Raw genomic sequence first — 20,457 nt, 5'->3', positions numbered from 1 at the left:
TATAGACACACACACACAAGTGGCGCCGTTTCTATTTGCACAGTTTTCTTGTGATCGAGAAATTCTCTAAGTAATGTTGGACAAGTAGGAGTTGAGAATATTATTTGAGAGAGAAAAAGGGAGTCGATTTGTAGATTATTTAAAGATTTCAGTAAAGGAAATGTGTATCTTCTGAGAAGGATACGGACCTTATTTCCAATAATTCAGTACTAAGATCCATGGAATAGTTGATGAATCGTGTTTAGGAAAACAGTGTCAGATTTAATTAATGTCGTTTTTACCAAAGCAGTGTCAGATTTAATTTGTGGCTTTGCTATGTATTGAGAAAATTTGGTGCGGTTATGGTGGTCTATTTTGCGCGAGTGAAATCCAAATGTTTCATATAATTTGCACCAATTAAGTTGATTCTTTAAGTTGTTAATAGAATGAGTCGAAACTTGAAATTCATGCCTTGTCCTAGATGATAAGATCCGTTATTAATGCTTTTGAATTTTCATTACCATACGGTTTTAAGTAGTTGATCAATGGACAATGACTTCGATTTCTTACACCGTACAACTTTTATTTTAATGTCTACATGTTATTTTATCAACCATATTAATGTCACATTTTTATAGGTGTATAATATATAAAGCATTTAGCAAAACACCAATATATTGAAATCATTTGATTCTCTAATTAATAATGTATGAGATTAATTTAGAATCCACAATTTTTACCAATCTTGCTTTCTTAATCTTATAATAAATAAGAACCGTTTTTGTCCACTCTGTCTTAAGAAATAAAAAGCTACCTCTAGAAAACATAACAGAAACAGTAATATATTTTAAGGACCACATTTAAGGATTCGTTTAGTTCGCTGATTTGAATTTTTAATTCGAGTTGAGATGTGATTTTATGTGAGAATTTTTTACTGTAGCAAAAAAGTTAAATGTGACTGTTTCTAAGAATTTTTTACTATAATAAAATTTGAATTTTAAACTCGAATCGGTGAAATAAATGGGACCTAAGTAGCTAAAAGAATCATTATTATGATTCAAATATTGAAGGGACAAACGGGAAGATTGGAACACAGACTTTGTGAATAAAGCACCCGTGGTACATAAAGAAAAGTGGCAAAGACATATGCGATATGGACATCCTTGTTTCAGTTCAAACCCTTGTTCCTTTTCTCTTTTCCCCTGCCCTATTTGCTTTTGGCAAACATGGCCACGCAGATATAGCTAGTCTAGTAGGCCCTAGAGAAAAGATTATTTGTAAAATTGCGATGTTACATGGTATAAATGATTAAAATTTAGTAGATTTCTACATTAAGACTTAAAAAAAATAAATTGCTGATAAATTTTTGTTTTAAACTGTTAAATTTGTATCGAAAACTATTATTAATGTCACATTTTTATAGGTGTATAATATATAAAGCATTTAGCAAAACACCAATATATTGAAATCATTTGATTCTCTAATTAATGTATGAGATTTATTTAGAATCCACAATTTTTACCAATCTTGCTTTCTTAATCTTGTAATAAATAAGAACAGTTTTTGTCCGCTCTGTCTTGAGAAATAAAAAGCTACCTCTAGAAAACATAAAAGAAACAATAATATATTTGAAGGATCATTGTTTAGGACTCGTTTAGTTCGTTGATTTGCGTTTTTAATTCGAGTTGAGATGTGAATTTATGTAAGAGCTTTTTTACTGTAGTAAAAAAATTATATGTGACTGTTTTTTAGGATTTTTTACTATACTAAAACTCGAATTCTAAATTTGAATCGGTAAAATAAACAGGGTTATTGAAGGGACAAACGGGAAGATTGGAACACAGACTTTGTGAATAAAGCACCCGTGGTACATAAAGAAAAGTGGCAAAGACATATGCGATATGGACATCCTTGTTTCAGTTCAAACCCTTGTTCCTTTTCTCTTTTCCCCTGCCCTATTTGCTTTTGGCAAACATGGCCACACAGAAATAGCTAGTCTAGTAGTCCCTAGAAAAAAGATTATTTGTAAAATTGCGATGTTACATGGTATAAATGATTAAAATTTAGTAGATTTCTACATTAAGACTTAAAATAAATAAATTGCTGATAAATTTTTGTTTTAAACTGTTAAATTTGTATTGAAAACTATCCATTTTATATATTTATTATTATTATTTTGATGTGATTTTGAGTCAATAAAACGATTAAAAACTTACATTATGAGTAAAAATCCCTCCATAAAAGGAGCCTATAATTTATAGGTGCTAGAATTTTAGTTCATCATAGTATAAGCTGTGTAGTGTGTACTAACTTTCCCTATTCTAAGCCCCTTTCAAGTAGGTTTCTTCTTCTTTCAATACTTCCAAACAAACTCAAATAGTCTACAAACGTTAGAAGACAAAATAGCTAGATATCCAATAATACAAATTACAAAATTGAAGAAATGGTAGGGACGGCATCTTTCACCCTGATCAGGATTCAGGATCAGGAGTGCAGTAGTACCACTATGCCTTGAGGAAAAAACGCAGCAGAAAACGAGGGGCTAAGCTGATGAGTTTCTGAATTCTGACTCAAAAAACAAATGAAAACGAAGTAGAATTTGCACGTGGAGTGGAGATATCAGTTCTCTCTTTCACACACGCCTAGCAGTAATATAAATATATATAACTATATATATATATATCATTTGCCTTGTTTTAACCCAAAAACCATATTCACAATTTCACACCAGCAAGGCCCACAACTTGCTACTGTGACTCTCCCTGACTCACTGACGACTTATACAACAAGCAACATTTAAAAGGGTATTTCATGTTTTTAATGCCCTAAAATTGAAGACAGCCTAACTCTGACATCATGTATTATATATGCATACATACATAAATGATTAATGCTCAATTTTTACTTCTCTGCAACCTTGCCTACCCTACTATTGTGTTACTGACTTATCCCAATATCTTTCAACGTATCATCTCCACTTGAGCCCCTATAGTGACGTTTTGCCATTTTGGTGTTAAGTTTTGATCTCTTCTTGTGTATCATCTCTAAGAATGCAAAATTTAGCTTGGATACAAATGTTGTGGATTTTGTTTCCTCATGACGGTCCAAAACGGGTCTTTTCCTGTTTTCCATTCTTCTGCAATTCACTTTACCAAGAAGTGAAAAACAGTTTGATGTGTTTTGTCTAATTTATGTAATAATGAAAAAAAAAAAAGATGGCGTGGGATTCTCACAACTCACTAGGGGGGTTTTTGGTTTTGGGGGCAGAGCTTTGACTAGGCCTTGTGAAGACAAAGGGCCTAGATCATAGGCCTAAGGCCCAATTTTAGTTCTCTTCAAGCGTGCGGGTAGTGTCAGAGTTCAGCTTTTTTTTTTTTTTTTTCTTAAATTTTCTCTCTCTATCAACCAACGGCTTTTGATGAACATTGAATTTTTATTTTTTTTTTATTTTTTTTTAACAATCCCCAAAGCTCATGTTGATGTCAACCCCACATGAGCGGTGGAAGCTGCCAGGGCACGAATTTTAGAATCACAAGAACTAATTGTTTGTTCCCTGTCTGATAAAAAGCAAGAAGGAAGCAGTGATGTTGCTCTGATAAAAGCTTCAGTTTGGAAGTGGAACCACACATTTTATTTTACCAAAATCTTATTGAAAGGGATAAATCCATTTTGTGGGTCTTTCTGGGTTTTTTGGCTTTATGCTGCTGCTACATATATATATATATATATAGCATGACTTTGACAGTGATGAAAACGCACAAATGTCATCATATGTTATATTCGGTGTGGCTGGTTTGCCAATTATGACCTGCCTGCGTCCTCTATGGATTGTAAAGGAATCACCAAAGCCTGAATATTCTAAAGCCCCATGACAATCAAGTGTTATGAACCAAAAGTTTTTTTTTTCTTTTTTCTTTTTTTAATTAAAGAGAGGAAGAGAGAGAAGCTGATCACCCACATAATTTATTTTTCAGAGTCAGTACTCAGAAAGAAAGAAACAGAACCACGCGCATACTTCCAAGTGCATGCATGGCTTGGGATGAACATGAACATCTAAAGACAATTATATTATGAACTTGGAATTTCAATTTAAATAATAATATGATATTGAATATGAAATACCGAAAATTAGAAAAATAGATCAATTACTGATTGATTGTTATCACGAATTAATTAATATCAGTTAGGTGTTTAATTAATTAATCAAATTTGTCACGGCTTCTAAATAGAATATATAAATTTAAAAAAAAAAAAAACAGATTTTTTTATAAAAAGTGGATAATAAATGATGTATTATTGATTTCCCTCATGCTTGGATGAGATGACGTATATCTAGCAGCTCTCTAGGGAGGGAGAATTCCATTCCATAAATGATGTATTTGCAGTCAAAATTGCGTCAGATTCCCAAAACCGTACGACATCGACCAATCTTCAACATAATTACGGTCATAATTGTGTTCTCCTTCGAACCAAAGGAGAAAGAGAGAAGAAAGAAACCGATGGTGCTGTTTTGTTTTATAATTTCCTTCCCTCTGACTCGTCTACAATAGCGTCACGTGCTCGTCACGTGCAATAAGGAACCCTGCCACGTCAGAGATCATCCCCATGCGCAAGTGAGGACTTGTTTTCTGTGGTTTCCGTCCGTAGAGGCTGACGTAAGAGTGTCAAAGAAAAACAGACCAACTATTATTCGACACGTGGATTTACGAGGTTGTCAGTCCTTTGGTGATGCTAGATGCCACTTGTCTTGCAATACTCTTGCTTGAAGTCATTGCCTATCGGATTATATATCTACGTATCCTATTCAATTGTACTCTACATCTGCATGACGAAAACAAGCATAAAAAAATTATAATAGTAATGATTCCATTTTTTTTTTTTGTGGATTTGAGTTTAGAATTCGAGTTTTGTTACAGTAAAAAGCTCTTAAAAACAGTCACATTTAACTTTTTTGTTACAGTAAAAAGCTCTCACACAACATCACATTTCAACTCAAATTAAAAACTCGAATTAGCGAACCGAACGGACAATAAGACTCTACTTTAAAGTTCACACAATTATCGAGTTTTATCAATTTTCTTTGGTGAAAGAACTTGAAAAATGAGATGAATCATTAATGAATAGAAGATAATCTAGGGTTCTGAATTGAATTTTAACAAATACTAAACTTCAAAGATTTAAAAAAAAAAAATCAATGATGGGGTGTTTTGTGTAGCCAGAAGAAGAATCAGAAACATCTCGGGTGTTGGTCTCCCAAGTGGGCATCTTGGCTCTACAGGCGCATGTGACTAACTACAGAGGTCATGTTGATGGCTTAACGAGCTTTTTCTTGATCTGCCTAAAATAATGTGTTTCCTTTTCAACAACTCAACTCGTCATTTGGCCATTTGGTCCAATAGTGTCCAATCCATGTTAGGGGAAGTTTCCTTCTCTGTCTTTCCTTTTTCATCCATGATCTTGGAATAAAATAATTGCTATAAAAATATTAACTTGTTTGATATTTTGGTTCATAGGTTTGAATTTTGACAAATTTAAATTTTTGTATAAGAAAATACTGTAAAAAAAATAAAATTCTAGTTCAAACGAACTGATTGAATGGGTGCCAAGTTCATTAACTATGAAATCAATCTGAGCTAAGCGTAACTGGTTTCATACTTGTCTATAAGAAGAAAAAAAAATGCCAGCACTACATAGAAGAAATTCATGGTTCAAAAATTACAGTGCCGTTACAATTTAGTACCAGCAGACTTTTGTCAGCAAACCATTTTTAACACCAACACTGTTAACTTGCTTTCTTCAATGAGAATTTTATCCTGATCGAGATAGACATAAAATACTTGTTGCATAAGAAAACAATTTTAAAAAAAAAAAAAAAAAAAAAAAAAAAAAAATCAGTTGAGTGTAGGTTAAAAAATATCTAATGAATTTCCAGTGTAACTATAAGTCTAATTAAATGATCATTGGAAGCGAATGATTGAGAGCGACCAAACAATTGGCAGATATCAGACGTTTCAGTAAAAGGCGTGCTTAAAAAAATAGCCATTAGATCAAGATAATGATATATATATATATATATATATATATATAAGATAGCATATATTAAATGAGAAGTATATTCCACCTATATTGCACAAAAATAGTATTTCTTCAACTGAGAGAAAAGCTTCTGTTACATCAATATAGGCCTGCCCGGCTCCAACTTGGGGTCAATGGTAAGCTTTTTCCTTTATAAGCTGTAAAATCTTTCCTTGTCCCTTGATGGTTTTATCGGCAAACCAATGGGAAAAGACAAAGGTCAAACGGTATGGCCGTTTATTTTTCTTGGTGGGGATTTATTACTTTTTTTTTTTTCTTCCCCCTTTGATCTCTTGATGAGGAAATAAATATAAAAAATTAAATAATTAGAACCAAAAGAGTATGGCTGTTGTGGGAAGAAGAGCCCTTGCCTTCCCTTTTTCCTTTTTTTTTTTTTATCGTTATAAGATCTGTCTGAATTGGTTGTTTTTTCATCTCCCTCTAAAGGCATATTGTTTGTATCGTAAAACAGAAACCAAGGTGCCGACCCCCCCATCCCCACTTAGATTTTTTGCCTCCCTTCTTTATCGGCAGTACTAATGCTTCTAACAAAATCGAAAAAGCTAAGTGCCAAACTTGAATTTATTTTTAGCCGTCTGGTTGGCCAAGTAAGTGTCATATATATTGATAATGATTAAAATAGTTGGTTTTTTTTTTTTTTTTTTTTTGAATATAAGCATTTGATGCCCACTTGGGATGGAGAAAATCCAAATTTTTTATGATCTAACAAGCGAGGGAGAAAAAAAAAATGGAGCTTCCTTACCAGCATTGAATGTTTAGATCTGGTCAAAAACACGTCAAACAAAAACGATAAAAAATTGATAAAATTTGATATGAATATGACGGTTTAAATGGAGCCACACTTGGAGTAATTTTCATACCCTGCTTTGCGATCCTCATAATTGAGTTAAACAATTGAATTTTTGTACTTTTATGTTACCTATTAGGCCTTCTTCTTTCTTTTAATGATATTCATATTCATGTGCAAGGCAAAAGCTAGATCTGCACACACATTTACAGCCATACCCTCCTTATATTAATAAGGAATGTGTCCAAAACAAATAAGTACAAGAAATTTATCATGGTGGTCATTTTAAGAAATCGATGTTCCCTTGGAAAGAAACAATATACCAACCACCTATAGGATAACCACTACTTTGGGTCCTATATGTTGGGATAATCCGACTAGGGAATATATGTATATATATATATATATAATATAAAACCATTATAATCCAATCTTTGGGAGGATTTTATCTCTCCACATGATTGAAACATTCGTTCGTTGATATGTAAATAAAATCAGAAGATTGATTAACATATCCTACGTCTTATTGTGATAATTGGCTGCCATACGACACTTCAATCCAAAAATATCATAATCTCCCCAGCCTCCAAAAAGTAATAATAATAAAATCAATGACATTAAAGAAGGAGGGTGTATGTAACCCCAAAACAAAATGGTGGGTAAGAGATCCATCAAGCTGGTCGGTGGCAAATACAGTGCCAAGAGTGAATAATTCACTTCTTAGCTATAAAAGATAATTTAAAAATGACAATAATAATGAACAAAATATTTAAGAGATAAAAAAGATTGTAAAGCATTAAAAAAATAAATAAAGAATGAGTTTTATGCCTGTAAAGATTTTTGGGAATTGCTAGGACTTCTTTACAGAAAAAAAGCGTTTGCCAAATGTTACGTCTGGCTGGGTCCAAGGCAGCCTTTATGGGATTCTTCTCCTAATAAAATCTGTAAGCTTCCAAACATGTCGTTTCTTAGGGCCGTTTAGTTGTTAATTTAAATTTTTAATTCGAATTAAAATGTGATTTTATGTAATAAATTTTTATTATAATAAAAAAATTAAATATGACTGTTTCTGAGAATTTTTACTGCTTTATTTTCATTAAAAAGCTGAAACCATAAGCTAAATCTATCTACCATTTTCAATAGACTATCATTTCTGCGAATAGCTTATTTCCTTACTCTATTGTACTTACTTTTCTTTCCCCTTTCTTTTGCTTTTTTTAATGCAACTTAATGCTTACAGCTTATAAGATCCAGCGAATAAAATTGCAGTCCAATAATGTTGGACAAACTCCAAGTGACAAAATATACTTATACAATTAAGAAGAAAAACTCTTTTTTTTTTTTTTTTTAATATATAACAAAATGAATGAAAGTTTAAAAAACCAGAAAATACAGTTTTTAAGCTAAACGCGTTTGTGTGTGTGCATATATATAAACGTAAACATGGCATATTATAGTCTTGTCCCAAAGCTATTTGATAAGCTACGTGCCATCAACATTGTTCTCCAAACTTTGTTTGCCATTATGAGTGAATTTATACCACTAGTATTTTTTTTTTCCTCCCTACAAACATAAAATTTACGTATCCAAATAGAATTTGATCTAAAAAGTGGGTTTAGAAGTAAGTTAATTATCAGGAAATATTTGAAAACAATTCTTTTGAGCTTATGATTTCTATTATTTGAATAAATATTTTAAGAAACGACTCAAGAAATTCTTGTACTCTCTGATAAGAGCATTTTTAATGCAATATTGAAATTTTATCCAATGTCAAGACATTTGCGTTTAAAACAATATTGCTCTTCAGTATAATGTTTTCCTTTATATTAAGTTCAATATATTTTATATTTTGGTATGTCTAATTTTGATTTTGGTTAAATTTCTTTTTGTAAATTCTAAAATTTAAAATTGATGACAAAAAATAACATTTAAACTAGCTAGAGAACAAAACAAAACAATATATTACGTGAGTTTTATATTTTTTTTATATGTCAATAGCCAAAACAAGGTCATTATTAATTATAAAAAAACAGAGTCATTTTTCAAAAAATAAAAAATAACCTGATTCAAAAAAATAAAATAAAACAAAAAAATAACAACAATTGAGTAGATACCAAACTTCATATTTGCTGGCGGGGTCGTCGCTGCAACTTGGCGGACCCCGTTTCTGAAACCAGGTGTTTCACCACGTGTCAAATTTACATAAATGGTATTTTTTTTTTACTGTCCCTCCACCGGTCACTGCCAAGCGCGGACGTTCCTAAACCTGGAATGCGGAAACTCATTTCAGTCAAATCTATCGCGCGTGTAATTCACTCTCCCATGAAAGCTTTAATTTGTTCGCCAGTTTTATCCCGCTTGAGCAAAACGACATCGTGCAGCAAGAACGTGCATAGCACTAAGACACTGAGGAGGTGGAAAAGGCAGTGAAAAAACGAAAGTGGGCACGGAAAACCATAAAGCGGTGACACGGGAACGTGTTTTCAGTAAACAACGCCGTTTTGTGGCGCGCAGTTTTCAGTTCAGGTTTTTACCGTAATAAAAAAATTTCAATTTCCAGATTTTCAACGCGGTAAAAGAAGTACAAACTTGATGTTACTAAATGGCAGTACTCGTTTATTTTATTTTATTTTATTTTTTTCCTTTTCAGCTATACATAGCATTAGCAGTACTCTCTTTCTTCTTGGGGTACGTTTCTGATGCTGAAAAATTTACCCGTGAATGTCTCTATCAAAAATAATAATAATAATAAAATAAAAGAAGAAGAAAGAGTAATTCCTTTGAGAAGTCAATTTTTGAATTTTCCAAAAAAAAAAAAAAAAAATGAAATGAAAAATGACCAGCTCTTAATGCTGAAAATTAATGGTTGTGTTGCATTTAAAGGGAGAAATAAAAGCAACTAAAACCCCATATATGCAGGGCTATAACTTTCCTTGGCATGGGACATATGGGCATATATTGTTGGGAAGTAAAAAAGTAATTTTGCCAATAAAAGAGAGATTCACCGGGAAAACACAGTTCACCACTTCCGGGCATCTTTTGGGACCACCAATTATTATGGCGTGGACTAAGATCTCGTTCATTTCACTGATTTGAATTTTTAGTTTTAAATTTCTATAATAAAAAGCTCTCAAAAAATATCACATCTAACTTTTTTTACTACAGTAAAAAATTTTATAAAAATGTCGCATTTCAATTCAAATTAAAAACTTAAATTTACAAAGTGAACGAGACCTAAATCACTGATATCATGAACAAAATTTTGACCTCCATTGCTATTTACATGAACAAAGCCTATAGAGTAATAGGGGCCATTATAGCCTGTGTAAAGTCTCTTCTCGATCAAAATTTAGTGACACCACAAAAAGAAAACGGAAGCAGAATAATTGATAAAAGAGTACTTGTAATTCTGACTTTCCTGTAAAAAATAATAATAATAAAAGTAACTGCTGATATGTTCTCTCTCACTTTTTTTCTTTTTTTTTTCTTTGCTACGTTTGGCTTCCACTTCCCATATGCACAACATTAATGAAACTAGCTTTATTTGTTTATTTATTTATTTCTCCAGTAAAATCATTAGCAGCAACAGAAAAAAGAAACTTTTACATCAATCAGATTATCAGAACTTCAACCTCTTTTTCTACTTCTTCTTCTCTGGTAATGAGTACCCATCACATCTCTCCACCTTCTTTAATCCTCATGGAGCACAAGAACACAAAAAAATTTGAAGGAAAAAGAAAATACAACTGAAAAGTTGTTTGATTTTATGATCTTCTTCAGCTACAAATTATATTCCCTGTTTTTTATTATTTATTTTTTATGCTTTATTAAAAAAGAACTGTCAATGAGTTAGATGATGTCCAGCTGATTTGGCGCCTCGGAGACACTTGGTCGAATTCCTTGCTGCAAAGTCACAAAAGAATAAGTTTGATTTGTGAAAAAATATAGTAGGAACAGTAACAAAGACTAACAACTTTAGTAACAATGGCAAAGTTAGTACTTCTTTATTTGGTTTCATGTCAAAAAAACAAAAAAACTAATAATCAATTAGCACTATCCAATTGATTATTAATGCACATAATAAAAGCAATATAATTGGTCTACATTACCTTGTTACTAAAAACACATGATTTTAGTGATCCGAGTTTCCAAATTTTCTAAAAGAATTGTGAACCGCAAAATGGGGTCAGTAAGTTATGAACAAACATCGCATTTGTACCTGCTAAGATGATGAAAAAAGGAATGGCTAGATTTAGACAAAAGGGGATTTGGGAAGAAAAATTGTAACCAAACTGAGAAAAGGAAAGAAAGCGAATATCCAACCTTCTTTTTGGATTGTTGGCAACAGAATGTTTTTATCATCAAGGCAAAGTTCCTTTGCAGCAGTGACCACCTGCAAAATGGGGACCAAATAACTGATATCCATGAGCAACAAAGCGAGAGAGATTTCAATATGAAACTTTACTATGAAAGAAGACGTGTTTTACAATGATACTTTATTACAACATGCACGGTATAAATTTTCATTTCCTTGTGCAGGAAAAAGGAAATCAGTTAGACCAATTGAATTGACCATAAAGCGTTTAGCCCATGAGAAGTTATTATTCGAGCCAATCTTGAAAGCAACATTTGGTCCAGTTAAAAACATTTCATCAGTCAATATCGTCATCACTATTTCATGAAAGTATAAACCTGATCATAAAAAAGAGAATTTAAAAAGAGATTTGAGAGACAAAAAAAAAAAAAAAAAAGTACCTGATTGATTTGAGAGGCAAACTAGGACGCATCCAGAAAATTTGAAATCCATTCAAGGGATCCTTTTGCAGATGTGGAATTCCTGTTTATATCCCGTTGAAACTTTATTGATTCATCAAGTATAAAAAGAGCAAAAAACTGCTATGAAAGAATCAGAGAGGAAAATGTCTAACTGTGAAAGAAAATGTACCTAGTTTTACAGCATTAGATTCTGCATCAGCTGAATGACTTGGTATGAGGAGTGAAATACAAGAAAAACAATCTACCCTTTAGAAGAAATTGAGATCGGTATATCCATGTGAGTGTGGCAACAACTCTTCTACCTCAATCCTAGAACTAGAACAACTCATGCTTTTTTTTATTCGGCTGCGATTTAAGGACTCGACCTCTGCTAAGAAAATGCTGTAAACCGGTCTATGATCAGAAAACCTAGACTCGCCACGGACATAAGACAGCTGATGTAGGCCTCTTCCGTACCATAATATTCGATCACACCTTCATATTTAGAGACCAGGATTAGTTCTTTCCAAATTATTGACACACTCTTGAATCATGGCACATGTTAACTTGCTTACTCTTCCATTTTCATCAGTCATGTTAAGTTTTGAATTCAGATTAATTACCATGCAGGAGTTCTTCGCTTCTCCTTTGGCCGCCTATCCTCTCCTGCATATCTGTCTGAGTTATTTGAGTACTTGTATGTGGGCGGGAAATATATCTTCCCTTCATTCCAGCCTTCAAAAACTCTCCCTGTTCTCTGCTCTATCCTCAACTGAAAGTGTAAACCAAATTTTAAAAAAATAAATAAAATAAAGTAAAAATTTTATTGAAAAAAGAAAACAAAAAAACAAAAACAAGATAGTAAGAGTTTAATGGCGTGCCTGATCATTCTCTAACAATGCCCTCCAGTTGCGCATCTCAACAAGAGCCTTTGCAGAGCGGTAAGAAAGAGCAATCCGATAATTCAAATCCCCAAGCCAAATTATTCGACTGCACAACACATTTTTGAAAATGGCATTAGATAAGGTTCTCTGGAATTGCCAGCCACAATAGTCCAAGAGAGAACAACACAAAGGTAAAACAAAAAACACATGATTATAATAACATTAATAAAAAAACAGAATAAGTTAAATGAGGTCAACATCAGAAGGAGGCTTACTCATGTTCCAATATTGTCTGTGGGGAGTTCTCATCTCCCATGCCATGATTAACCCTCGGAAACCGTGTCTTCCTTAGGATCTCCATGACATCAGAGTTTCTCCTCAGTTCATCTCCTTCCTTCTGCCCAGAAGTCAAATGACTACAGATGAAGCAAAAGCTTGTTTGGTGCAAAGACATGCTAACTGAAATTGAACCCTGGTAAAAACCCGAGACAATGAGATTCATTTATTTTCCACTTTTTTTTCCTTTATTTATTTATTTATTTTTTTTATAATCAAATTTTCAATCCCAAAACAGATTAAACAACAAGAAGTCTTGTTCTTACCTTGTTTCCAAGATACCCCATTAGTCCTCTGCCAACACAAGACACTTTCAAGTTTCGAACATCATCTCTCAGATCACTCTTCACCCACACCGTTAGGAATATACCAACCATTTGCTTGCTGGCAACAAGGCAGTACCTAGAAGAATTCCCCGCCTGTCTATCTCTATCTTCCATAGAGAAGGAGCCATTGTAGGACAATGGCGAACAATGCGTGGTCACCACCGGGGAATCCCCGGGTCCATTCTCGTCATCGGAGGATCCCCATCTGTAATTCGGATCATAATCACTCGGCCTGTTGCCGAAGATCACCCGATCACAGACACTGAACCGGCGATCAAGCCTCGGTTCCATCACTGACATGTCATTGTCCATCCTCATGCTGCGGCTCAAGGACTGGAAAGACCTTCTGTGGAAGAAAGCGGAAGCCTTCTTCCTCGTCGAGCCCTCGAAATCGGCATCGATTTCTACTATCGGATCGGGAACAGGTGATGGGGTATGGTAGCCAATGCTGGTCCCGGGAAGACTGTTTAAAGTCCTCCTTATAAGGGCCAGCCATTTTCTCGCTGGGCCATTGTCTTCTGTCCCCAAAACGTTACCGGCATTCAAAGGGACTATTTCTTGAAACCTGAAAAATCCAAAAAAAAAAAAAAAAACAAATAATAATAATAATAATAATCAGAAAATGCATTAACTCAAAAATGTAACGAATTTTGATCAATCGGGGGACATACCCAAGAACGTAAATGTCAGCAGGAGGAGAGGTGTGGAGCCAATCTTCAAGACTCAAATAACTCGGAGGGGATTTTCCAGCGACATTCCATGTAGCTACAAAGATTCTGAAGAAACAAACTAAATTTGGAAAGAGTTTAATAAACAAAAAATAATGAATGAGAAAAAAAAAGTGAGTAACATTACCTATAATTATGCACATCTGTAACTTGTGAGGAGTCAAGATCGATTTTGCCTCGCCGGATTCTATCAGAGTGCCTCTTGCTGAATCTTTCTGGTGCATTTAGAAAAGGAATATAATCAGAGTGATTAATGAAGATTAAGGCCCAAAAAAAAATTAGAAGAAATTCGGCGGTGTCAAAGAAGTTAATTGTCATTTTATGCGTTTGTGTATTTTGTATTGGCGTGGTCCAAAGCAATAGTGTATAGGTGTCTTCAGATGCTGAAACCTGTTTTACTTTTCTTGATTGTGCACGTCTCCCTCCCTGAATAGGCGTTTCTCCACTCTTCATCAACACCTGGAAAAGAACAAGTATAAAGTTACTAAAGCTGTTGTCTTTCCACTGTCGATGAATCAATTTTAAAGCATTCAGGAAAAAAAAAAAAAAAAAAAAAAGAAGAGAAAAATTGAATCATAAAAAACTTCCAGTCTTCTCCCCAATGAAACAAGAACAGAGAAATTTGAGGAAGAGAACAAAAAGCAGATCTTGAACTGAAAATGGAAGTGGAATAAATGGAGACTTGAATATAATGCCACTTTGGGATTCTTGGTATCTTGGTATAACATCTGAGATTTTTTTTTTTTTTTTTAATTATTTCGGAAACAAGAACAGAGAAATTTGAGGAAGAGAACAAAAAGCAGATCTTGAACTGAAAATGGAAGTGGAATAAATGGAGACTTGAATATAATGCCACTTTGGGACTTTGGGATTCTTGGTATAACATCTGAGATTTTCTTTTTTTTTTTTAATTATTTTATTGATTTCGAAATCCCAATTTGAACCCAAATGAATCACCTCCATAAAGGACATCATCAGCCTGAAAGTCCTCGGCTTTGCTCTTAATGTTGAACCACTTTTTCACCAGCGTCTTTGGCCATGAAAGCTTCATCAATCCAAAAAAGAAAAAAAAAAAAGATTCAGTAATCTATGACCAAAAACACAATTACAAAAGAACAAAAAAGAAATGCTTGCATTTCTCAAACCTTGCTCTTCTTGGAATTCTCATCTCTCATTGTTTCACAACTTCATATAGCAATCTTGATTCACAACAGCCAATGCGATTTCAGTTCTTTTCTTGCGATACTTTCTGTGTTTCACTTCGAACTCGGGAATCAAAATGGAAAAGAAGAAGGAAAAAAATAATGGAACGGAAGCTCAAGCTTTTTGAGCTCAAAGCAATGAAAACTAGTCAACAATTTTTTGGACACTAACAAAAGGGAAACTACTCAAATCAATCCTCTGCTTTTTTTTTTCTTTTTTTTTTTTTTTTGGGGCTCTCTTTTCGTTTGACTGAAAAACAGAACAAATCTTAAATCCCAGTCTCACAACATTTTGGTTTCCAAGCTTCCAATGGTGAAAATCTAAAAATACTCAGTTGGGCTTTTTTCTTTTTCCGGTTAATGCTTGAGTTTCAGTCGACTAAAATCAAACGTATATGAACAGAAAGGTACAGCCTCTAAGCGTGGAAGTTAGATATGAGAGATTCTGAGAGTAGAAGACGACAATGTAGAAGAGAAAGAGAAAGAGAAAGAAAGAGTTTGTCTCTAAGGAAACCTCGTTCTAGGCACAGAGCAAACTATCAAATTTGAAAGAGAATAAAGTGCAGAGAGAGAGAGAGAGAGAGAGAGAGAGCTTCGCTCCCTCGAGTCTTTTTTAACCCGAAAATCCAAGGTCGACACAAGCAAGCTCGGGACTTGGATATATTGGTCCCCAACGCACACCGGCACTTAAAACTCACTCTCTCTCTCTCTCTCTCTCACTCACTCTCTCTTTCTTTCTCTCTCTAGAACTGTATGTTTTGTTTCGTGTGGTTTCTCTCTCTTAACTGCTGCCCGCGGTCAGCCAAAGTTAGGTTTGATCTAATTGACCAATACCTTCAGTTTGGCCTTTCTTCACTTCTATGTAGAAAGACAAATTATTTATTTTGTTTTTTATTTATTTTTTCAGGAAAAATATGCAGTTAAGAAATAGATAAAAGGGAATAAATGCGCTTGGAGAGTTGTAGGCCCCGTTTACTTTCCTGATTTGAGTTTAGAATTTAAATTTTTTTATAGTAAAAAGTTTTCATAAACAATCACATTTAATTTTTTTGTTACAGTAAAAAACTATCACATAAAATCACATCTTAACTCGAATTTTAAACTCAAATCAGCGAAGTGAATGAGGCCGCAATAATTATGAGATTTTTACGCTGGACTGCTGGAGTATGGTATTCACCCTTGTTTTGAATTTATGGTGAGGTTTTATTTACGGGTTTAAAATTATATTTTATAATTTTAATTTTTTATAAAAGAAAAATATTATAGTAGAATTAAAAATTATGATTTTAAATCATGTATAATTTTTAAACAAACGTCACTTATATTTACATATTTTGTGTTTTTTGTTTATTAGTTTCGGATTTGTATTATTTTTTTAATTTGATTTCATTTTTAATTAAATTTAATATAAATTCGACGGCTGATAAATAGAAAACACTAGAGAAAGTCTCGTTTTTGTTATTATTATTTTGATGTGATTTTAGATAATTTCTCTGGTGTTTCCTCCTTTTTTGTTATTATTATTTTAATGTGATTTTAGATAATTTTCTGGTGTTTCCTCTTTTTTAAGGAACACCGGTGTTCTCTACTTTTTAACTGTTGGATTTTACTACTTTTTAATCTGATTTGCTTTTAACAAGATTTAATGTAGATCTGACGACTGCTAAACAAATAACACTAATATTCTTAAAAAAGACGAAACACCAGAGAAAATTCTATAATTTTAATTGAATTTAATGTTACAAAACAGGCACTTAGATAGAAATAAGCTCCAAAGTGAAAATATATAATCATCAAAAATCTTCTCCTTTTGATCATTATTGGTGTGTGTGACTTGGTCTATTTGAAGACGTGTTTGTAGAGAGATAGAGAGAGACGTGCATCCATAGTTGGGAGGAATGTTTGGAGTAGGTTTTTTATATGAGCTGAGATTGTTTCCTTAGGAGGGTATGTGAGATTTCACAGTGGGTTTTTTTTTTTTTTTTTTTTTTTTTGGGTATTATGAAAAGGGGTGTTTCTCTATTGCATGAATCAAGTATTGGGGTTTGAGAATTGGTGTAATCACTATAATGTGTTTGTGGTCCAACTTTGGAACAGCATTTTTCACCTCCTCAAAACCTTCATTTGTTGCTTTTAAGCAGAGCGGTTATGTCACTCTGCTATTCCAATTCGAGCCTCTTTTGACTGGATCAAGACTCGTGTCCAAGAGTACCCAGGCACATGCCCCAACTTTGGGGGGGTTTTTGTTTTGAGCAATTTCATTTGCTTACAAAGCTCAAATTTATTCATGGGTTAATGTGAAAATTTGTGTTTGATAAGTGCCTTCCCCACAAAAAAAAAAAAAAAAACCTTGTTGTACGCTAAGGTAGGATCTTGTTAGGCCATAAACCCTAAGTCATTTGCCCACACAAGACCACAACCCACGCAATCTCATGGGGTTTCGAGTAGACTATACAATATTTGTCTTAGTTTAATACTTAGGCGGAACAAAGTAAGTTATTGGATTAAGCTCTCAAGGCTAGTTTTCTTAATTGACTAATCTTTTTCTTTAATTAATGCACATGCCACATGTGGGAGACTCTGTATGATTCCCTTAACTCAGCTTCATATTTCAAGGCTCTCTTTGCAATCAAACGTTTTCTTAATTGACTAATCTTTTTCTTTAATTAATGCACATGCCACATGCGGGAGACTCTGTATGATTCCCTTAGCTCAGCTTCATATTTCAAGGCTCTCTTTGCAATCAAATAACGTATTAATTTAATAATCACATTCAGTTTATAATGGATTTAATTAACAAGACCGAGACGGCAAAACGCTCCAAGTATGGCATGTTCTTTTGTAGTGTAATTTGAGTGTAGTTTTTGAGTTGAATTTGAGTTATAACTTGAGTTGAAGTTGTAACTTGAATAAAGTTGAGTAAAGTTAAATAAAATTGAAATTTAAAAGAATATGAACTTGAATAAAATTGTAACTTGAGTTTAAACTTTTTCTGAATTTTGTTGCAAAACAACAATTCCTAGAGCTCGTCTTCGTGACATCCAAATTGGAATCCCCTAACCACGCTCAAACCCACATTACCCTAGTGAAGCTTCCACTACCACTATAGGCATTTCCTAGTTCCCAACGAATGTTGTGTTCAAAGACTTTATCTAAGGCATAGCCCTCCAACCGAAAAGCTCTCTCTTCTTGTAGTCTTTTGTCCACGTGGCACCCCTTGACACGTGTCACGCCGTGATCATGGAAAGAGGGGGACAAAATGGTTAGTTCTAATTTCCATGAGCATATTAATGTATTTCATTTTTTTTGTTTTTTTTGGATTTCTGTGGAGTTATGTTGGCTTTAAAGGGAGTTGAATTTCAATTAAAAAAGGGTATATAATTCATTTCCCGATTAACAAAAAAAAAAAAAGAAGAGTAAATCATGTAATTTAACGGCTAAAATATTCTATGATGTAGCCATTTAGTATAATTCTAAATTTTATTGTACTCGTTTGGATAAAAGGACATTATGATGAAAATTACTTTTAATCTCTCCATGACTTAAATGAAGGAAAATAGACATTTTTTTTTCATGAATTTAGGGATTTTTTTTTTTATCTATATGATTGAGTACAAGAATGGTTGTTGGCAAGGAGCTAATTTTGTATGAAACCCAACACAACACGCCCATGTTTGTTTCTCATATTTAGGAGATGTTTGGTTTATCAATTAGAATCATGTGATTAGAATTATTTTTAATTTACGTATATTTTTATGAGAAAAAATATTATAATAAATCATGAATTATAATTTAAATATCATAATTTAAATCATTTTGAATCTTCCAACTAAACGTCTCTAAATTTATTGAGAATCATCTTGAATTACACATTAACCGACCATAGTTTTAATCAAGTATCTGGCCGATTAACATAATGTTACAAGAGACCAAAAATAATCAGACAGAGGAAAATTGTTTGGCAGTTACTATCTTTTCAAGCTTTTCTTAGCCAGCAAACAATCATGACACTTGTGTTTGTGGGATAATTATTTTGCAATGCTTGGCTTAAAAAAAAATGATAATGATTTTACAAGCTCGGATTTCCATGGAGAAAATTGTCCTATAAATGGTTCAAAAGACTTGAAAGAGAAAGAGAAGTGGTTGTGCAGAGACTATTTAAAGTGACAAGTGTGCAAACTAGAGCAAGTGCATATCTATCCAGATGACAGAATTTGGTTTTCTTTAATGGTGAGAATGGCGGTTTGTGGTGGTCATTTATCATGCAAATGGGATCTAAGGCGACACCATAGACTTGATTCAATTATGGTATCATGAATTTTATGATTTTCTCAAATCTCCTTTTTTTTTTTTTTTCAAATCTTTTTTTTTTTTTTTTTTTTTTTTTTTTTACATGAGCTGTACCGTACATCTAGCCACAACCTATAGGACGTGTGGGACATTGGATTATTACAACATCAGATTTGTTTAATGTCCATTTTTTAAGTACAAATATTTTTTGGTTTTTTGCTGCAACTTTGAAGCCTTATATCTTAAGAAATATTATGCTTGTTTTTTTTTTTTTGTAATCGAAAGATTGTGCTTGAATTAAACCAATTCCCATTCTCCACATAAACAAGATTTAAAGCTTGTCTTGATGCTGTATCTGCCAAGTATTAGAGAAAAAAAAAAGTTCAAATTGGATCAAAACATTTTAGACTTTTTTTTTTCGGTAGGATACAAAAAGCAAATACCATGCAAATCAATATGACATAGGTTTGAATCATCAGATTTCAATCAAAATTTATTTATGATTAAAATGGTCCAAAATAGTATTACATGTACAATATATTTTGATACGTTATCATATAATTCGAATAAAATTTCAATCAATTCAATATATCATTTTATTGCTAAGAAGGTGAATTTATGCCATCTAACACTAATCACATTTTAAAGAATTAAGGTAAAAACTAGCAGTAGGAAAGCAATAGTACCAATTAACAGTGATAAGAAAAGGGTATTTTTTTTGTGAGGAAACTTTAACACTGGTGCCAAGGACTAGGGTTTTCCAAGACTTGTCCTAATTCAAATTAAAATGAGAAAATGAGAGATAGATAGGCAAACGAGGCAGTCAAAGGATGATCTTTGATTTGTTGTACTTTGGGTAAAGTGTCTTCTCCCCATCTTGGAAGGAACTTGATTTTCTTTCTGTTTCTTTTGCTTTTCAGCTTTATAAAACCCTCTAAAAAATTTGGGCTTTTTTCGGCCATGTTTTATTTTGTTGTCTTTTTTAAAAAAATTTAAGAAAAAAAGACAAATATTTTTTTAAAATACATGAGTCTAAGGTCGTGTTTAAAATTGATTCCGTTTTTTTATTTTTCA

General features: G+C 33.0%; 1 protein-coding gene and 1 long non-coding RNA gene across 2 annotated transcripts; both read right to left on the bottom strand.

Moving 5' to 3' along the window:
• Positions 1-10,664: 10,664 nt before the first annotated feature.
• LOC112091216 lies at positions 10,665-11,653 on the bottom strand. The gene is made up of 4 exons (XR_002902039.1): positions 11,618-11,653; positions 11,186-11,255; positions 10,972-11,084; positions 10,665-10,765 (listed from the first exon to the last, which is right to left on the bottom strand). It is a non-coding gene; the product is annotated as an uncharacterized LOC112091216 (long non-coding RNA).
• LOC21385997 (type I inositol polyphosphate 5-phosphatase 4) lies at positions 11,649-15,223 on the bottom strand. Its single transcript, XM_024164217.1, has 11 exons — positions 15,037-15,223; positions 14,849-14,936; positions 14,282-14,350; positions 14,019-14,106; positions 13,835-13,939; positions 13,104-13,728; positions 12,777-12,973; positions 12,499-12,607; positions 12,241-12,389; positions 11,808-12,112; positions 11,649-11,699 (listed from the first exon to the last, which is right to left on the bottom strand). Exons 1-10 carry the CDS (start codon positions 15,064-15,066, stop codon positions 11,887-11,889), a joined length of 1,686 nt encoding a protein of 561 aa, XP_024019985.1. The 5' UTR covers positions 15,067-15,223; the 3' UTR covers positions 11,649-11,699; positions 11,808-11,886.
• Positions 15,224-20,457: the final 5,234 nt, after the last annotated feature.

Source organism: Morus notabilis, unplaced genomic scaffold (genome assembly GCF_000414095.1).
Source record: "Morus notabilis unplaced genomic scaffold, ASM41409v2 Scaffold2937, whole genome shotgun sequence".
NCBI classification, from domain to species: domain Eukaryota; kingdom Viridiplantae; phylum Streptophyta; class Magnoliopsida; order Rosales; family Moraceae; genus Morus; species Morus notabilis.
Note: the sequence above shows the minus strand (reverse complement) of the source record. Positions and strands in the feature narration are given on the sequence as shown.

Bases quoted from the DNA above. Each gene is read 5' to 3' on its own strand.
- LOC21385997 (XM_024164217.1), bottom strand. From the start codon at position 15,066: ATGAGAGATGAGAATTCCAAGAAGAGCAAG. The intron at 13,940-14,018 runs GTAATGTTACTC...TTGTTTCTTCAG, and splicing joins ACAGATGTGCATAATTATAG to AATCTTTGTAGCTACATGGA. The intron at 12,390-12,498 runs GCACGCCATTAA...TTACACTTTCAG, and splicing joins CATTGTTAGAGAATGATCAG to TTGAGGATAGAGCAGAGAAC.